The sequence below is a fragment of the Propithecus coquereli genome, unplaced genomic scaffold (assembly GCF_000956105.1).
Source record: "Propithecus coquereli isolate 6110/MARCELLA unplaced genomic scaffold, Pcoq_1.0 Scaffold268, whole genome shotgun sequence".
Taxonomy (NCBI): domain Eukaryota; kingdom Metazoa; phylum Chordata; class Mammalia; order Primates; family Indriidae; genus Propithecus; species Propithecus coquereli.
In genome coordinates, this window is record NW_012148263.1 from 524,802 (window position 1) to 544,295 (window position 19,494).

Sequence of the window (19,494 nt, forward strand, 5' to 3'; positions counted from 1 at the left end):
CAATTTTTCTTCAGTTTTTCTTCTCGTGTTGCTGTCCTGCCTGAGACAACCAGAACCCAGACATGGTGACAATAGTCACTAACACCCATTGTGCTAGCAAGCCTGCCATATACCAGGCCGCTTTAATCTTCATCACAGTCCTATGAGGTAAGAACTGCTGAGGCTCAGAGAGGTTGAGTAACCGGCTGGGGGTGACCAGCTAATGGTTAGCAGAGCTGGGATTGAAACCACAGCAAACTGACGTCATGCCGGAGCATTTCGCCCCAGACTGTATCCCAGCAAAAAGCATTCTAGGAGGAATCCTTCTTTTGGAGCCCCTGTGGGGGCTCTCTGAAACGGGTGTCCTTCCGGGGGTGTCAGGGAGAGTAGGACGCCACCTCTGCCGAGGCGCGCAGGAGGTGGCGGCAGATCGCGGCGGCGCGAGGCCGGCCAGCGGTGCGCACTCGCCCTCGCACTCGCACTCCTGAGGCTGGGCCCCCGCCGAGCACGCGGGCGGGCGGAGCCTCGGAGCTGAGTCCCCTGGGGTCCCAGGGCCGCATTCCGCCGAGGTCTGCAAAGGCCACTGCTTAAAGGCGCAGAGGAGCAGCTGGGAACGAGAACAAAGCGGCCAGGCCCCCCTCGGAGGAAGGAAGGAGCGAGCCCCAGGAAACAGCTGATAGCGCTAAGCTCAGCTTGTTTTTTTCCTCTGCTCAACAGTTCTCCTGCCACGGCAAACAAAAGATGTACATTCTGATTCCCTCTTCTGTTTGGATTGTGCTGTCGACTGGATCTGGTTTGCGATGCGCTGAGGGGAAGCGGCATCCGCGGGCGGTTTCTTGCTCCGCTTGCTAGTTTGCTGGGCCGCCGCCGGGACTCACAGAGCTTCCCTTTCTGTTTCCTTCTCCCCGCCGGCCTCTGGCCTGGCCACACCAGGGGCCCGACTGGGGCATTTCTTTTCGTGGTGGAATTTAAGTTTGCCAATTTAGTAGGAGCTGGAGGTTTACTCGTGACCTTGACAGCCCTGCACTACACAGGCGCGTGCACACACATATGCTTTTTCCTGAACATATAAAACGATTAAGATGGGAATGTGCCCTCTGGGCCCCACTAAAAGACCCCTCCCCGCTTTTTTCACTGCGCCCATCACAGTCTACTGTTGTCCGGAGCCACACTGGTACTGCTCAGAGGGCAGAATCATCCAGCCTGGGCCCTGGCGCTTAGCTCCCGCGGCCCAGGGCTGAGAGTGACAACTGCAGGGTCCAGCATCCAACAGCAAGAGCGCTGCAGGGCGTATCTGACAGGTGCTGACAGGCTTGGGATCTTAATTCCACCTTAGGGTGTCCACCTTCCCAAAGTCTGGACACCTGTAGGCAACAGGTGGCCCTGATGGGACTAAGCAATCCTCTTGAGATTACTGTACTAGATGAACTTGCTGGCCCGTGGGGGTGTTGGGGGAGGGGCACCGGCTCTGCCAGGCTTCCTAAACCCTGTGCTGGCTGATTCTTGATGTCCTGCAATGCTGGGTCCACTTTGTTTTGCCTGACCAGGTGTTGACTATGTGGCTCTGCCAAAGAGCACTATAAAACCAAAAGCAAAATAAAACAAACCCAAAAAAAAAAAAAAAGATAAACCACGTGAAAAGAAAACCTGCACTAAGAGATCTGTTACTGCTGACATTTGGGTGATCCCTACAGCCCTGGTAATGGCAGTTCTGATCACATGGGCTGAAAGAGACTCTTCAGATGCCATCGAGCCGGAGGCGCAGGGCCCTCTGTGACTGCAGGAGTTAAACTGAGCCGTGAGAGGTCAGCGTGGCTGGACCCTGCCCCATGCTGCTTGGCGCGGTCTCCTCCCACCCCACTCTGAGGAGGCAGTTCACATGCAGAAGACAAATGGCATAAAGGGCAGGCAATTAATTTTTTCAGCTGGAGGCTGCGATGGAATGTGGGTGCTTAGAATCTGGCGTGCGCCTCTAATTCCATTCTCCTCAGTGAAATACCTCCGCTGTTCAAGGAGGTGGTGCCCTTCAGAAGTCCATGGCAGACATTTTCTGTCTTTAGGACCACGAGGTGAATTTAGTCCCGAAAATTATTCGGAAGGAATCTAAGGCTATCCTGCACGCTGTCTCGCGTGTTTTCCACTACACCAAGGGGCTCTAGAGCTGTGACGATGGTGGGGCAATTCTTCACTTATTTTTGGAGGACAGGAGAAAGGTGGTCCCAGAGCATGGCTTAGGGTCTGGTCCCCACCCCGCAGAACCTCTGTTGTGCGGAGCCGCCCAGCTGGTCTGATGGACGGAGACACAGGCAAAGAATGGAGAATTCACTGGGATAAGGGGAAGGGAAGCATCTTAAGCAAGAATGGACCAAGAGCAAGGACTTAGTATTGGCACATGGGGAGAGGAAGTAAGAGGACTCTAAGAGGGAGAGAAGAAATCCTGAAGGGTACGTGGGGGGAGGGGTGGTAAGGAAAAGCCACTTCACCTCTTTCCACAGAGGCAATATAATGTAGTGGCTAAAAGTGCAGACCTGTGTGTGAATCTTAGGTGGGTGACCCTGGGCAAGATTTATCCTCTCTGTGGTTCAGTTTTCTAATCTGCAAAATGGGGATTAAAATAGTTGCTATCTCCTAGGTTATTATGAGATATTCACATACAGCACTTAAGAAAATATTTAGCATGTAATAAACACTCAATAATGTTCTCCATTATGATTTCCAATTTTGTTCCCAGCATATGTTTCACGATCCTTTGGTTTTTTTTTTTTTTCCTTTGGAAACAGAGTCTTGCTCTGTTGCCCGGGCTAGAGTGCCATGGTGTCAGCCTAGCTCACAGCGACCTCAAACTCCTGGACTCAAGTGATCCTCCTGCCTCAGCCTCCTGAGTAGCTGGGACTACTGGCATGTGCCACTGTGCCCAGCTGATTTTTTTCTATATATTTTTTTTAGTTGTCCAGCTAATTTCTTTATATTTTTAGCAGAGACGGAGTCTTGCTCTTGTTCAGGCTGGTCTCGAACTCCTGACCTCGAGCAATCCTCCCGCCTCGACCTCCCGGAGTGCTAGGATTACAGGTGTGAGCCAACTTGCCTGGCCCACAATCCTTTGTTCATCACAAGGTATGTTGTCCACTTTCACCCTACACCTTCTACTGAGCAACTTAGGTTTATCCAGTGTCCACATTAGTGATTTTAATCCTTAATGCCATTCACCTTTGAAATGTGCTTATTGGAAGAGTCCACACAAGAGCAAGTTCACAATAAATGTTGCTGCGTAGAACTTAACTAATTGCCACTGTCTTAACTTCATGCAGATGTTCTTTATGGCCTTTCTTCATGCCTCTCCCACCCCAGAAGAAGAGGTTGAATCAGAGGAGAAGCAGGACCCAAGAACTTGAGGCCCAACTGAGAGCTGTGGGGACTGAAATAGTATGTCCAGGGAGAACCTCAGCTCCTTCCCAGTCTCAATTCCCTGAATGAAGGCACATAGGCTGATACCTCTCAGGTGGGGTGTTGGAGGGTCCCTCACTGGGGGAACTGACCAGACTAACAGAAAAGGTGGACAGATAATCACAGGTGGGGTCCCCCAGTGAAACAACTTGGCAGGCTCACCCTAGGGTGAAGCCCATCAGTTGACAAGGCAGGTTCCCACCTGATTTCTAGTCAGATTATGCTGTTTCACTCTTAAATATGAACAAATAGCCAAAGATCATTTGTCATTTGAGAAAACCTTCAAAATGAAACAGTACCAAAATAAACAGAAGAAAGGGACTTGTAGAAAACAAGGATGATGCAGGGAGTAGAAGAAAACATTTTTCAAAACCTCTAATTATATCTTTTGAGATTTAAGAAAATATATGGCATCTATGAAACAAGAACAAATGCTATAAAACAAGGAACATTCAGAGAACAACAAGGACATTTAGAAATAAAAAATACGTAAATACATTTGCAGAACAACATGGCCAAATCTCAAAAATATGTTAAAATAAATCAGACACAAAATATTCCCTACCACACAATTCCATTTATGTGAAATGCAAGAACAGACAAAACTAATCTATGGTACCAGAAGTCAGAAAGTGACTGCCTGAGAAGTGGGGAGGAGAATTGATTGGAAAGAAACACAGGGGATTCTCTGGGTGGGTGGAAATGTTTCATATCTTGTTTGAGTGGTATTTATGTGGGTGAATTCAATGATCAAAATTTGTTGAACTGAATATCTAACACCTTAATACATCATAGTATATTAATTATATATTAATGAAACCATATTGGCAAAAATGAAAAGTTCAGTGGAAAGATTAAGCCTCTAGGTCTAGCCATCAATTTACGGAAAATGCAAAGAACAGAAGAACATGTCAAATGACACCACAGGGAGGCAATCAGCAAAATCTGACTGTGGGAAATACCACAGTTTGACCTTTTTTTTTTTTTTCAACAACAAGTTGCCAGGGTAGAGAAACAAACGGAAGGGAGGAACCTGTAAAAGAGATTTATGAAACATACCAATTAGTCACTTTGTATGAACCATATTTGACCCAAATTTTAAAAAAACTGATTTAAAAGTCTATAGGACAACTGGAGAAGTATAAACATCCAGATATTTGATGATATTAAAGAATTATTATTTTTTAAATGAAATAATGGTATTGTAGTGCTTTGCTCTGTTTCATTTTGTTTTTAAGAGGCCTTTTAGAGATTCATAGTGAAAAACAAGTGGTGGATGGGCAGGGGAATGGTAGGGACATGGATGAGACAAGATTGGCCCTGTATTGGTGAGGTTGAAGCCGGGTGCAGGGTACAACGGGTTTATTACTCTAGTCTCTCTTCTTTTGTATATGTTTGACATTTCCCATAATAAAATACTTTTTTAAAAAATAGACAAGTCAGAGAAAAAACAGAGGAAATCTTCCTCCATCCACCCATCCCAAAAAAGAAAAAAAAGACAGAGGTAGAAAAGAGGGGCCAAAGATAAGAAAAATAAAGGATAAGTTTGGGATTTCAAAAAAATGAGATGAGACAAAATGGAAGGGAGAAAATGATCAAAGAAATAATATGAGAAAATTTCCAGTACAGACAGCCATTGGTTTCTGGGTAGAGGGGCCAGCCAGTAGCCAGCACAGTGGGTGAAAAAAGCCCCACACAGAAGTACGCCATTGAGAATTTCATAGCGTTGGACTGGGCCACAGACCTCACACACCTTCCTATGCTCCTCTACTGCTTGCTTTCTCTCTGGGACAGCTCCCTGACGGCAGCACGTCTGGGCCGAGCTGCAGAATTGGATGAAAGATCATGCAGCGGAGTGTGGAACCTTATTCCCTGGGCAGCTGCTCGTGGTCTGGAGGACATACCTGGCAACATAGACAAATTAGCCCTTTGGGTCGTCTTCAACCAGTGGAAACGGCAGGTGGGAGGGACCGGGCAGCTGGATTCCCCTCCCCCACTCTCTCCTGCGGCTCCTCCTTGGGACCCTTCCAGAAAAGCCCCCGTGCCTGATGAGCCAGCAGCCAGTCTGGCATCACATCCCCCTTCCTGCACTCCTTTTTTCCCTCCACATTCTATTATAAGCAAAGTCGAAAGAATTTCACAGCGAGCACCTGTGAAATACCCACTACCTAGAGTTTATCATAGACATTTTAAACAGCTTTATTGAGGTATAATTTAAATACCATAAAATCCACCCGTTTACAGTGTACTGGGTTTTAGTATATTTACAGAGGTATGAAAACATTACCCCAATCAATTTTAGAACATTTTATTCTCCCCCCTGAAGAAACCCCGTACCCTTTAGCAGTCACTCCCATTCCCCTGCTCTCCCAGCCCTAAGCAACGACTAATCTATTTTCTGTCTTATGGAATTGCCTACTTTGGACATTTTGTATAAATGGAATCATATGATATATGGTCATTTGTGACTGGCTTTTTCTATTTAGCATAATGTTTTCAAGGTCCATATCGTAGAATGTATCAGTGCTTCATTCCTTTTAGTGGCAGAACAATATTCCCTTGTATACAATTAATATCTTACAGATTTGCTTTATCACATCTATCCACCTGCCCACCCTCTATCCATCCATTGAATCCATCTTGTATCTTTTATGTATTTCCAAATAAGCTCACTCCCTTCTTCCCAACCTTGAGCACCTTCGGCTCTCAAATAAAGAGCTCACCTCTCAAATGAAGCTCGTATCGCTGCCCTACACACAAAGGAGGCTGGAGATGGTGCCTTTAGTCAAGTGGCCTCTACAGTAGAAAAAGGCAGGGAAAGCGGAGAGAGGGAGTAGATTTTGCTGCCTTGGCATACAGAGTTTGTCAATCGCATTTACATCTCTCCCTCCACCCCCCTCCCACCATAGTATCCTGCAGATCCTATATTCCAGAAATGCGAAATTCCTTACAGTTCTATGAACACCCCACATTTTTCCTGTCTCCATCCCCTGCACATGCTCATTGCCTACATAGCCTTCTAGGTATGACAGATTCTTCCCTCGTGATTCAGCTCAGCCGTGCCTCTCCTGTGAATATGCCCAGCAAGCGCACACCCGGGTCTCCTTGCTTCACACTCCCATTATGACATTTACTCTACTTTATTGAATTAACCTTCTGACCTCTCTGTCTCTACCAGTCTCCAAATCCTCAAGGGCAGGAGCCAGGCCTTATATGTCTTGGTATTCCTGGAACTCGTTGCAGGGCATGACTCAGTAAATGTTTGCTGCATAATGAATGGAAAACATCTAGTCACCATCTTTACTTTACTGTTGTTTATTTAATGAAAGTTTTGTTGGGCATGCACCAAATGAGACTCTGTGATGAATGCCTGAATTTGGATACAAAGATGAGTAAGACTATACCCTGGGCCTCAGAGGCGCCTACAGGATCCTTTTGTCTGGACAAATGCAAAACTGGACAAGATGCCAGGATGACAGATGTAAACAAGGACTGTCCCGGGCACTCCGGAACATATGGTCACCCAAATTACATACCAGCTTCTCTGAAAGCAGCAGTGCCATGCTGACTCATGCCCAGCCCGTTAGACCCTAGTCACTTCCAGAATGTCCTTGTACAGGCCAATTTTCTTCCTTCATTAGTACTGGAATCATGTATTTTTTTTCATTGTTGTCATCCATGTAGAAATCATCTACAAAATTTCATATTCCTAAAGCATTACATATACAATGCACCTAAAGAACACCTCATGAACAGCTAAACACTTTCCAAACTTTTCTTTAAAGAGGAGGCCTTGCTATGTCACCCAGGCTAGAGTGCAGTGGCTGTTCTATTGCACCACAGCCTCGCACTCCTGGGCTCAAGCAATCCTCCCGCCTCAACCTCCTGAGTAGCTGGGACGACAGGCACACACCGCCTTGCCTGGCTTTTCCAAACTTTTTTGATGTGCTGAAATGCATAGCTGTGATCAGTGCGTGATGCACATTACATATATAGATTTCTTTGTATTAACAATAAACCCTAGTGTGTTGTCTTTATGGATGGGTCTTTGGGTGTTTCCAGCTTGTGACGATTATGAATAGTGGAACTATGAACATCTCAATATAGATTCCTTTTTCTTTCTTCTGAATTATTTCATTGCGGTACATACTCCAAAGTCAAACAATCTGGTTAAAGGACAGGAACCATTTGATACCTTTTATTTTCCATCATTCTCTGTCATATTGCTCTCCTAAAAGTCTGAATCCATTTACAGAGCACATTTATCTGTTTTCCAATCTGCCAATAATTTAAATTATCATTTTTATGTAATAATAGAAGCTATGGTCATTTTAGGGTGTTCTTTACTTGTATTTTTAACTGCTACAGAGGTTATTCTTTGTATTATACTTTAACCAAAAGGAACCATATAGTTTTTGTGAAAATATATTCTAATGTAAATATATACTTTATAATTACAAGGTATGTTGTAGGTGTTCATTAAATATTTGTTGAATAAATAAATGTATTAAAATCACAGGCAGTTATAAAAAGACAAATACTTCATGATTCCACTTATATGAGGTACCCAGAGTAGTCAAATATATAGAGACAGAAAGTAGGATGGTGGTTGTCAAGGGTTGGGGGGAGGGGAATTGAGAAGATGTTGTTTAATGAGTATAGCATTTCAGTTTTGCAAGATGAAGAGCTCTGGAGATTGGATGTACAACAGTGTGAATGTACTTAACACTATCGAACTTACACTAACAAATGGTTAAGATGGTAAATTTTGTGTGTGTTTTACCATTCGCACCACAAGTATACTACCATAAGTATACATATACATGCACATATATATTTAACCCAATGATCATTTGGCATATATAGTCAGTGGAAGTGTGCTTACAATATATAGTCATGCATGTTAAATGAAATTTCGTATGTGGAATTTTCTCACTTAAAATGACAATGTTAATTTTTCAATGCAGAGCCAGACAGGCAGAGATGTGTGATGTTAATATAATTACATAGCAAATAGAGTAAGAAATGTCATAGACTAGATAATACTATATGAACATTCAATATTAGTAATAAAGTGCTCAATCTTAAAAAATTCATATTATCTATGAATTTAAAAAAAGAAGCAGAGCTCAGGGGATGTTAGAGATATCCACTTGAACCTTTCATCTTAAGGACGAGGGGAGGAGACCAAGAGGCTAAGTGATTTTCCCACTTCAAGGGCAGCCACATCTGTTCCTTTTATAATGACCTCAGCCAACAGCTCTTTGTCTCATTGGCCAGAATGGATCACATGGCCTCCCCAGCTGCGCCAGAGGCTGCTGGGAAAGCAGGGAAAGAATAGGACAGATACATTGCCACCCCAAACAAATTCGGGTTCCCTGAACAAGGAAAAAAAAGGGAATGAGTATTGAGTAGGCAACCAGCGTGTCTGCTACACTCACCTTAGTGTTTTTGTTTTGTTTTGCCTTGTTTTTTTCTTTGGGATGTTATAGGCTGGAACCAATGGTTACATGGCTCCTGAAATCCTAATGGAAAAGGTGAGTTATTCCTATCCTGTGGACTGGTTCGCGATGGGATGCAGTATTTATGAAATGATTGCTGGACGAACACCATTCAAAGATTACAAGGAAAAAGTCAATAAAGAGGATCTAAAGCAAAGAACTCTGAAAGAGGAGGTCAGATTCCAACATGATAACTTCACAGAGGAAGCTAAGGATATTTGCAGACTCTTCCTGGCTAAGAAACCAGAGCAACGCTTAGGAAGCAGGTAAACTACCATATAACAGAGACGGTTGCTAATGTCAGCATTGTCCACAGTGATCTGGAGAATATTTTAGATTTGTGGCAAAGTCTTGGAATTTCCTTTTATTATTTGCATATTATATGACTAAATATTTCAAACACTATGAGCACTTGACATGGAACAATTTCCAAGATATATTTTAAAGTGAAAAAAGGAGGTGCAAAACAGCTTGCATTTAAAGAAGGAGAAAAAGAATACATAATTCAAATAGTTGTATAGAATATCTAAGGGGAGTATACAAGGAATTTATAAGACTGGTTACTTCTGATGGAGGGAAATTGGGGGCTGGTGACGGGGATGCAAGTAAGGATTTTCCATGTATATCCCTATTGTCTTTTGAATTTTGAACCATGTGAATGCATCATCTATTCAAAAATGATTAAAATGAAAACTTTAAAACAGCACTGATAGTCATAGGTCTGGAAAATTCTGCCCCTTCCAAATGTCTCCCATAAAATATCATCAATCATTCAACAGATATTTATTGAGTACATATGATGTTGCCAGCTGTTAAGTACAATGAAAATTTGTTTTGGGGAAAACCAAATCTTATTGCTTATGATGGAATAACAAGATCAATATATTCTATTGTCAAGAAAAAATAAGTTAAAGCTGACCTGTGAAAAGACCCTTGGCAGTGGGTGACAGTGTTATATAGGGAGAAAACTGAGAGCTTTAGATTTACAAACATAAATTCATGTCCCAGCTCTGCTATATATTGAACATTTTACCTCAAGCAATTGAATTACTTTCCCTGAGTCTCAATATCCTTGTATATAAAATGGGGGGGTGGTATGGGTGTAATGGTTAATTTTATATGTCAACTTGGCTAGTCCACAGTACCCAAATATTTGGGCAAACATTATTCTAGATGCTTCTGTGTAGATTTTTAGATGAGATTAACATTTAAATCAGTAGACTTTGAGTAAAGTAGATTACCCTCTATAACATTGGTAAGCTTTATCCTATCAGTTGAAAGCCTTAATAGAAAAAGACTGATCTCCCCAGAGGAAATGGGAATTCTGCCAGCAGACTACCCTTGGGTTCAAATTACAACTCTTCCCTGGGTTTCCAGCCTGCTGGGCTACCCTGCAGACTGGACTTGCCAAGCCTCAGCAATTATGTGAGCCAGTTTCTTAAAATAAATTTCCTCTCTCTCTCTGTCTCTCTCTCTCACCTCTCACACATTGTCAGGGACGAAACACTTTCTCTCCTTCTTATGTTCAGATCTTGGGGACATGCAAATTAAACTGACAAAAGACAGATTAGCAAGAGAAAAAATAGATTTGTCTGCACCTCCCTAGGTGGGAGTTCACAGAAAAATGTGACTAGAAGACAGAATATATGCCATCTTAATAGAGGAAGGGGAGGGGGAGAAGGGCACTGAAGGGAAAACAAATGACTTCTTGGGGACAGGGGAGAGAGAAAGGACACTTAATTTTTGCTATTAATTTTTGACCTGATTTTTTAAAAATAGCCAAACAAAATTCATTTGTTAGTAACTTTCAGATCACTTCAGCTCAAAATAATTTTTTTTCACAGTGGTGCACCTGGATCCCTTCAACACCATGTTGGTTCTGTTTCTCACTACCGCCCTAACAAATACAGTGGGATGTTTTGAGGTTTAGATATATATGTAAAGGTAGATAAAATGTGTGTTGGGAATTATTCAATAAGTGATTGCAACAATTATTAATTTGTTCTAATGGAAATATCAGATAATATTTTGACTAAACTATGAGCTTGAATGTCTTAAGTTACTTGGATTGAATTGTTAAAATCTAAAACATATATATTTAATACAAATATAAAATCTATAACCAGAAAGTACTATTACTGATTTTGAACATAACTCTAGGACATAGTCAAATGACTCTAAATCTTTCAAGTAATTGCCATTGTAGGTTTTGGAAGAAGACTATAGAAGAGCCTTAGCTCAAAATATTCAAGCATGCAAGCAAGCTATTAATTTTTGATCTGGTTTTTTAAAGATAGCCAAACAAAATTCATTTGTTAATAACTTTCAAAACATGACAGATAACCAAACTAACTAGTGAGTATTTTGAAATTAGACAGAACTCTACATCTATATTATGTGGAAGCAAAATATGAAACTAATTTTCCTGCATGGATTCCAACATGGTATTAGTAAGGTCAGAACAGACTATGTTGTGATAACAAGCAAACCCCAAAGTCTCAGCAGCTTAAAATTTTTTTTTTAATTGCTTTTCATTCATACGAAGTCCACTGTGGGCCCAGTGGCTCTCTGGGCCATCTCTCTTCCAAGCAGAGACTCAGGGATCCAGGCTGTTTCCATCTACACTACACTGTGACTTCTGGCCACAAGTGGTGGTGGCAGAAGAGAGAACACAGAGAACTTATGGAGCTTTTTACTGCCTCAGCCAGGAAGTGACACACTTTACACGTCACTTCACACACGCTTCTATCGACTAGAACTAGTCCTCAGGTTTGCCTAAGAGCAAAGGAGCTGGCAAGTGTTGTCTTCTGTGTGCCCAGGAAGGAGAGGCAAACAGAATACGGTGACCGCAATGATCACTGCCATCTCCGTCCTCTTGGGCCTCAAGTTCAGGGAGTATCAGCAGGCACACGTGCAGTGGCAGAGTCAGCAGGGACGCGAACGGTCTCTTTAGATGACGCCCCTGAAAGGAACATCGCCCACTCGGATGCTGTAATTCACATGTTTGAAAATCCATCTCAATACTCTATAAGCACACCTTGGGTTTATAAAATGAAACATTGACAAACTTCTTCAGGAAAATGCCACCTTAAAGCACTGGATCTTTGCCTGAATCTGCTTCATCAACCAAAGCCTTTTTAATAAAGCATCTGGTGCGACTATTTCGAATAAGACTGTTTACATTAGAGAAAAGGCATATAAAAAACAGCTGTTGGCCAGGCACACTGACTCACACTTATAATCCTAGCACTTTGGGAGGCCAAAGTGGGAGGATTGCTTGAGGCCAGGAGTTCGACACCAGCCTGAGCGCCATATCAAGACCTTGTCTCCACAAAAAATAGAAAAATTAGCTGGAAGTGGTGGCACATGCCTATAGTCCCAGCTACCCAGGAGGCTGAGGTGGGAAGATCCCTTGAGCCCAGGAATTTGAGGTTGTAGTGAGCTGTGATCACACCATTGCAGTCTAGCACTGCTGTGAGTAAGACCTCATCTCAAAAACAAACAAACACAAAAACACAAAAAAAGCCCAACTGTTCAGTGAAAGAGAAAAGCTCCCAAAATTTTTATTCTAACTCTTCGTATTTTTTAAGAATTTATTCAACTGAGATAGTGTTGGATTAAGGTAGTGGGTATCCTCAAAAGCCAAGGCCTCGACAGCATGTTACACAGCATTTGAAATGAATTAAAAACCATTCTCCTTCTTTAGACAGCACTGGAAAGGATTACTGTCTTTGCCTTTATGGGTCTGGGAGTTAATTTTGCAGAGAAGCCAAAAGCTTTTCTGAGCATTTTACAGGGGCTCTAGACGGGGTCAACTATAATGTGTTCCAAAATAAATACATATTTTTTTAAAATAAAAGATGAAGACCACTTAAGTTTTTTATAGAGTTGACTCTGGTCGGTCAACGCAGCAGAGCAAGAGCAAATAACCATGCAAGTCCGTGACTTAAATGCTTCTCTGACACACGATTTCATGCCAATACCCGTTGTTCTTGACAGACCAAATCGTAGAGTGTGGTCTTCATGTATGAACAGGTGGCATCTTGGCTTCAGTGGCTATTATGAGAAAATCCATCGTAATCTCTGTGTGGGGTTTGATAACAGAAGAGCCTCTGTTAATGCTTGGAAATATATTCCTCTCTAGCAAACAGAAGTCTTCCTTGCAGCTGCCAGTTTGGCTATTCCAATAGATGCTGCCTCCCTCAACAGCCTCTCTTATTTGTCTAACGTGCACTGCACAGCAATGGGCCAAAAGAGCCCTGTGCAAAACTGCTGGGAGAAGATTCAAGAGTAAAATAATCCTAGTGCTATTTCAACGACAGAACTGTGATGAGAGTTGCTAGTGCCAAAGATCAAAGTGATAAGCTTCGTGGTAGTCCAGACACAAGAGTGAGGAATAGAGATCAGAAAGCCTGGTCTTCATTGGTAGCACCCGCAACCACAGACATTTCTTGGGAAAAGGTAGAAGATATGGGTCCTGCGCTCCAGGCGCATCTACTGGGGTTGCTGAAGAACATAAAGAAAACCTCGAAGTGGTCCATGGTTCCCTGGTCATCCATGATTAGTTGCAAAAGGGCTGCAGTCAGCCATCTCTGATGGACAAACCAAGACCACCTGCACCTGGCGTGCTTGAGATGCTATTTGAGAACTGCCCATCCTGATGACTCCCAAGGTTGCCAAGCTCCTGGGCACTCTCCATGTTAAAGCTGTTGAGAGTGACTTTTAAGGGCCCCTTTGACACTTGGGTCTGTGTGTGTGTTCCTGCCAGCGGTCATGGAAGTGATACAAGATCCTTCCCTGTGGCACCTAGTCCCATTCCAGTTCCTTCATTCACTTTGAGACATACGGGTGTAGGGCTCATTCCTGATCCACCGGGATGGAATTCTAGCTCTATCCTTCTTCTGCAACATTTGAAATCCATCTGACACCTTAGAAAGGTGAATGTTTCTGTGCAAATTATACCTCAATAAACCTGACTTTTAAAAAATCTATCTTTGAAACTTCAATTTATCTTAGTAACCCTCCCTCTAGGCTCTTAAATCTATAAGATGTAGACCACACAGAAATGGGGCAGGAGGTTCTGGTAGCTGGCAAGCCTGCACTTTCCTTTCATTCAGTGGATGGAACTTGGTGGCTTTTGGAAGAAAGGAGATACTTAGTAGCACCTCTTGATGCAGCTCTCCATACACAGTGGGGACAGTCCAAGAAGTTCTAGTCGGACCTTTCTGGATGGGGCTAGCCTAAGTCACAGAACAACGACCTGACGGGTGGCTGGACATCAGACGCCTCCAACTCTTCCTCTTTTCCATAATAAAATTTGATTACAATTCTTCCTTTGAAACAGTCATCTATTTTCTCTGGCTTCCTCAGATGCCCAGCTATTTATAAATGCAGAAACAAGTAAAGAAGTTAAAAATATTTCGTCACCACTCACTCTCCAGGCTTCTTCGCTGCTGGCATAAACAAGCTACTGTTAAGATGGCAAAACTGTGTCGATAGTTTAGGCGCATACTGTGATGAATTGTACTGCTTCTCATTTGAGATGTAATAAACTACACTTTTGATTTGAAATCGGACATTTCATACTGAATGACCTAATACAGGCATGAGAGACAGAGAGGGTTGCTGTGCTAGTTAAATGTAATAATGTAAGTGAAGAGCTGACCGTTCTGCTACCTGAGAATAGGCCCTGAACAAATGTTAGTTGTCCTTATTTCTGTCATCAGTTGTGTCATTATTGTGTTTAGCCATAGTCATCCTCCTGGGCAGAGTCTGTTGTAGTTATCACCCAGCACGGGGGAGTCTCTGAAGAGGATATGTGGGGGAAGCTCTCAATCCTTTTCCAAAAAGCTTTCTGGCATCTGGAATGACAAACATCAAGGAGAGACTATGAATGTGATTAATTTCTATTAAGGTTGATTTATGACAGAAATTGACTTCTTTCAAAAGGAAGACATTTCTTAATCAGAACAGGAAATCTATTCACATTTTTAAAAAAGAAAAATTCATCTTGAATCTGATACCCCTTTTTATTTTGCAGACCCCTTTTTATTTTGTTAAAGCCTGGCATTAAAAGGAACCAAGAGAAGCATGTTAGGCAGCCTCTAAAATGGTTCCCGGTGATCCAGGTCTCCGGGCATTCACGCCCATGTGGAACCCCTCTGCCTTTCATGTGGGCTACACTTACTGACTTGCTTCTGGCAAACAGAATGTGGCAGAAATAATAAGATGTCACTTCCAAGATTAGGTTATAAAAAGACTGTGGCTTCTGTCTTGGGTGCATGCAAGCTTCATCTCTTTCTTTCTCTCTCTCTCTCTCTCTCTCTCATTCACTCATCATTTGCCTTGGGAAAGTCACATGCAATGTTATAAAGCAGTCCTGTGGAGAGGCTCATGTGATGAGGTATGGAGGCTTGACGATAACCACATGAATAAGCTTGGAAACAGATCCCCCGACCTCAGTTGAACCTTCAGACGAGACCACAACCCTGGCCAACAGCTTTACTGCAACTCCACAAGAGACTTTGAGCCAGAGATACTCAGTTAGGCCATGTCCAGATTCTTGACCCACAGAAGCCATGAGATAATAAATGCTTGTTGTTTAAAGCCACTAAATTTGGGTGCGATTTGTTACATGGCAATAGATGACTAACATGAGAGGTTACACAGGAACATACTTTTTTCTGTTATTCTGAGGCAGATACGGGAATAATTTCTAGCATAGGGGAGGAGGGCTTGATAATAATAACCATAGTCTTGAGCACCAAATGTATGCTCATTTGTACTACTGCAAACTACTAATGGATTTTTTCAAAGTCTTTAAAGAAATACCACCCAGATTACTGTGGCAGCTGGGGAGGTGGGTTTGGCTTCTAGAAATCATATCATGCTATGAATGAGGAATATGAATGCTGTCTTTTAAAATGTGAGTGGTGGGGAGGGAGGAGAAGGTGAGGCTGGAAAAAAAAATTAAAAAATAAGAAAAAAATGAGAGTAGTGGTTGTTTAGAACAAAGATATACTTAACTTGTTCTGTGAAGAGGCAATAACTAGAAGCTGCAGCAAGCAGGTTTGGCTCCATGGAACTTTCCTGGTATTTCCATGAAACACCAAGGTAAAAGTCATGTCAAGTGTTTGACTTTTAAAATTACTTGTATATGTGAAAGCTGTCTGCAAACAAAGAAAATGCTACTATTTATGTATAATGGAATTTGAGGTGATTTTAAAAGTTATTATTTTTCAAAGTTATCCTTTATGTCATTGTATTGTCTTTGTCATTAAAATGTAATGTATTCTAAGAAAAGAATGCCGCACACTTTGTATTGTTAGAACATTTCCTACTTTGGTTTGCTAACTATGTCTCAGGCTGATCATCTCCTTTCTTCACAGAGACAAGTCTGACGATCCCAGGAAACACCCTTTCTTTAATACCATCAACTTTGCTCGCCTCGAAGCCGGCCTAATCGAACCCCCATTTGTGCCAGACCCGTCGGTGGTGTATGCCAAAGACATCGCTGAAATTGACGATTTCTCCGAGGTTCGGGGGGTGGAATTTGATGAGAAAGATCAGAAGTTCTTCCAAAGATTTGCAACAGGTGCTGTCCCCATAGCGTGGCAGGAAGAAATTATAGAAACAGGACTTTTTGAGGAATTGAATGACCCCAACAGGCCCACAGGTCGTGGGGAGGGTAATTCCTCCAAGTCTGGTGTGTGTTTGTTATTATAAATAGGCAGGCAGCAGAAGTAACCAAGCAGGCAGCAGAAGTCTCACTGACATAATCCTCAAATGTTCCTAACCCACGGAAATCTGTTGAAGGAGGGACATCGCAACCACAGAACAGTTCAGAGAGCAGGAAAGCTGACTGCTAGGACATGTTTTCTTTTCTTTTTCTTTCTTTCTTTTTTTTTTCATAAAGATGAATAAAATCTCAGTTTTCACCGAAGGCTGGCAAAAGGAACACTCAGGTTTATTTTGATAAATTAAAAGCATGAGCCCTCCACCATCACGTCCCTGGGAATTACGCAAAGTCCTGGGAACAGAGAATGGAACTTTGTGGTGTACCCAGAAAATGAGCATTTGCAATCCTTAGTAAATAATCATTTTAGTTTTTCTTTGTTTATATCCTTTCTTCCCTTCATCTTTTGGTATTTCTTTTACTTCTGTACTTATAAAAAGGATTTTGAAGCTGGAAATAAACATTCCTGATGTCCCCTTAAAAAGGAGTGGATTGCAATATTTTAGATTACAGAATAATTTTCAATTTCACTCATAGTTTCTTTTTCATGTTTTTGAAATGGTTTGCTATCATAATGTTGAAGGATTTTAGATGTAAATATCCATGAAGTCTGTGAATTAAAGCATTCTGTAAGCTTAGTTGAGTCCTTTAAGTATTATAACATGCTACAAATTGCTTACTTGTGCAAATACCATATGCCGTTGGTTCCTAAACTTTGCTGAACTTTGGGATCACCTAGGGATCTTTTAAAATACTAATGCGTGGCTCCCAATCCTGGACATTCTGATCCCCACCCTCAGGTATAGGGTATAGCATGGGCATTTTGATTTTCAGAAGCTCCCCAGGTGATTCTAATGTGCAGCAAAATTTGATAGACACTGCCATGTATTAAAGACGTTTAAAAGTTACTACACGTGGGTCCTTATTTTGATTGCTCAAAACTTCAATCATACATTTTGATGGTAACTATTCAAATATCCCCAAAGCATGTAATTTTAGCAACTGCAGTGTAAATGAAACTGAAGACAATCTGTATTCATCTTGTAGATTCCTCTTGTCCTTGCATACTTTAGTTCCTCACACATATCTTGGGAGCTGGATCTCTTGGCTACTTCAAGGCCTGAAGGAGACATTTGGGCTTAGAAATTGAGTTCAACAAATAGTAGGCCCCATTTCAAGAGGCTGCCCAGCTGGCACTGTATTGTAGAATATTTCTCAAAAGCACAGCCACAGTGAGAATCCTAAGTCTGCAAAAAATATTTGGGACACAAACATAAATCTGGGTGATATATTTAAAAAGAAAAGATATATGTGTGCATAATGAAATCTCATTTGTCCCATTGGTGAAAAACCTGGCTGAAGTCATTTTAAAAGTCTCGTTCCTTGGAGTAAGGGATGACAGAGTTGCAAATATACTGGCCAAGAAACTTTTGGTTAACTAGAATCCAACTAACAGAAATACTCATCTACAAGACAGCATTAATCATATCTGGCCGAGTGAGATGAGCCCCTCCGGGAGTTGAGGTCTGGCCTGGTGTACATGCCGCCCACTCTCTCACTCCTGCTCCATCCTCAGCGTGCTTCCTGGTGCTCCAAATCCTGACCTGGAGAGCTGCACAGTCCTCACCAAAGCGGGATACAGTTATTTTGTGCCCAGTAGATTCTTTTTCCTAAGGCAAGAAAGTAAATTAAAAGTTGGTAAAATCTTGGTAAAATTTCTAACAAGTCTATTTTAAGAAAAAACTGATTAACAGTGAACAAAACTCCAGTTAACCAGAGCATTTCAATAGTAGAGTTCTCAGGATTTGGCTTCATAGACATTAGAAATAAAAATAACATCTTGCCAGGATCAGTGGCTCATGCCTGTAATCTCAGCACTTTGGGAGTCCGAGGCAGGAGGATCACTTGAGGCTGGGAGTTCAAGAATAGCCTGGGCAACATAGCAAGATCCCATCTCTACAAAAAAATAAATAAATAAAATAAAAACTACATCTTGTTTGTCAATTATGCCTTAACAAAGTTGGGGGTGGGGAACTAATATAAACTAATAATTAAAGACAAATAGCCCAATTTAAAATGGACAATAAACTTGGAGAGACACATACACACAATTTCTTTTTAATAAAAATAATGTCTTCTTGCACTGGTTCCTTAAGGAGAATTTCTACTGCTTTCAATAAATTTTAAATCTGCTTCATTTCTTAGAACTAACTCAGGAAAATAATTGAATAAATAGTAAATAACTGTGTAAGTAGTGAAGAAGTGGTAAGTAACTATATAAGTAGTCAATAACAATCCCCAAGTAAGTATGTATTGAGGTCTAATTATACAATGAGCCTCCCACTAGGTGGTGTTGGGGACACCACAAAGAAATAAGACAACCATGTAAGAAAGGTAACTGGTATAAAATGTGAATGCAGACTCCTGCTGGTGTTACTATTCACATTTTAAAAGAGCAAACCAAGGCTCATAGAAGTTTTGTATCTTGTGCAAGCCCCACAGCTTTGCAGTGTTGTGAAGACTGGAAAGAATGTATATGAAGCACATAGCAAGTGACATGCACGTAGAGAGGCATTAACTAACTGAAGACTCTAACCAGCAAGTAACTACAGGTTGAGAGGAAATGATTCAAGGTCAGGGAACAAAACGAGTAAGGGCTGAACCAGGCCACCTTAACAAAAAGTTTCAGAGGAAGTAAGAGAAGGAAGAGAGCTGGATCCCAGGAAGTGGTTGAAAGGGAAAATTTTCACGCACAATTAAAGGAAAATCTAATTAGAATAAGTGGGGACATCAGGGCCAGAGGTGACTCCCAGGCCTCTTTGTCATATGCCAGGT

At 41.9% G+C, this 19,494-nt stretch overlaps 1 protein-coding gene across 1 annotated transcript in view; it reads left to right on the plus strand.

The window, feature by feature from the left end:
* The window catches only part of GRK7 (G protein-coupled receptor kinase 7), a 32,619-nt gene extending 15,970 nt beyond the window's left edge, over positions 1-16,649 (plus strand). The window contains exons 3-4 of the mRNA XM_012647430.1: positions 8,916-9,190; positions 16,313-16,649. Of these exons, the coding sequence (XP_012502884.1) occupies positions 8,916-9,190; positions 16,313-16,649 (612 nt within the window). The remainder of the gene's footprint in view (positions 1-8,915; positions 9,191-16,312) is intronic.
* The last annotated feature ends 2,845 nt before the right edge of the window (positions 16,650-19,494 follow it).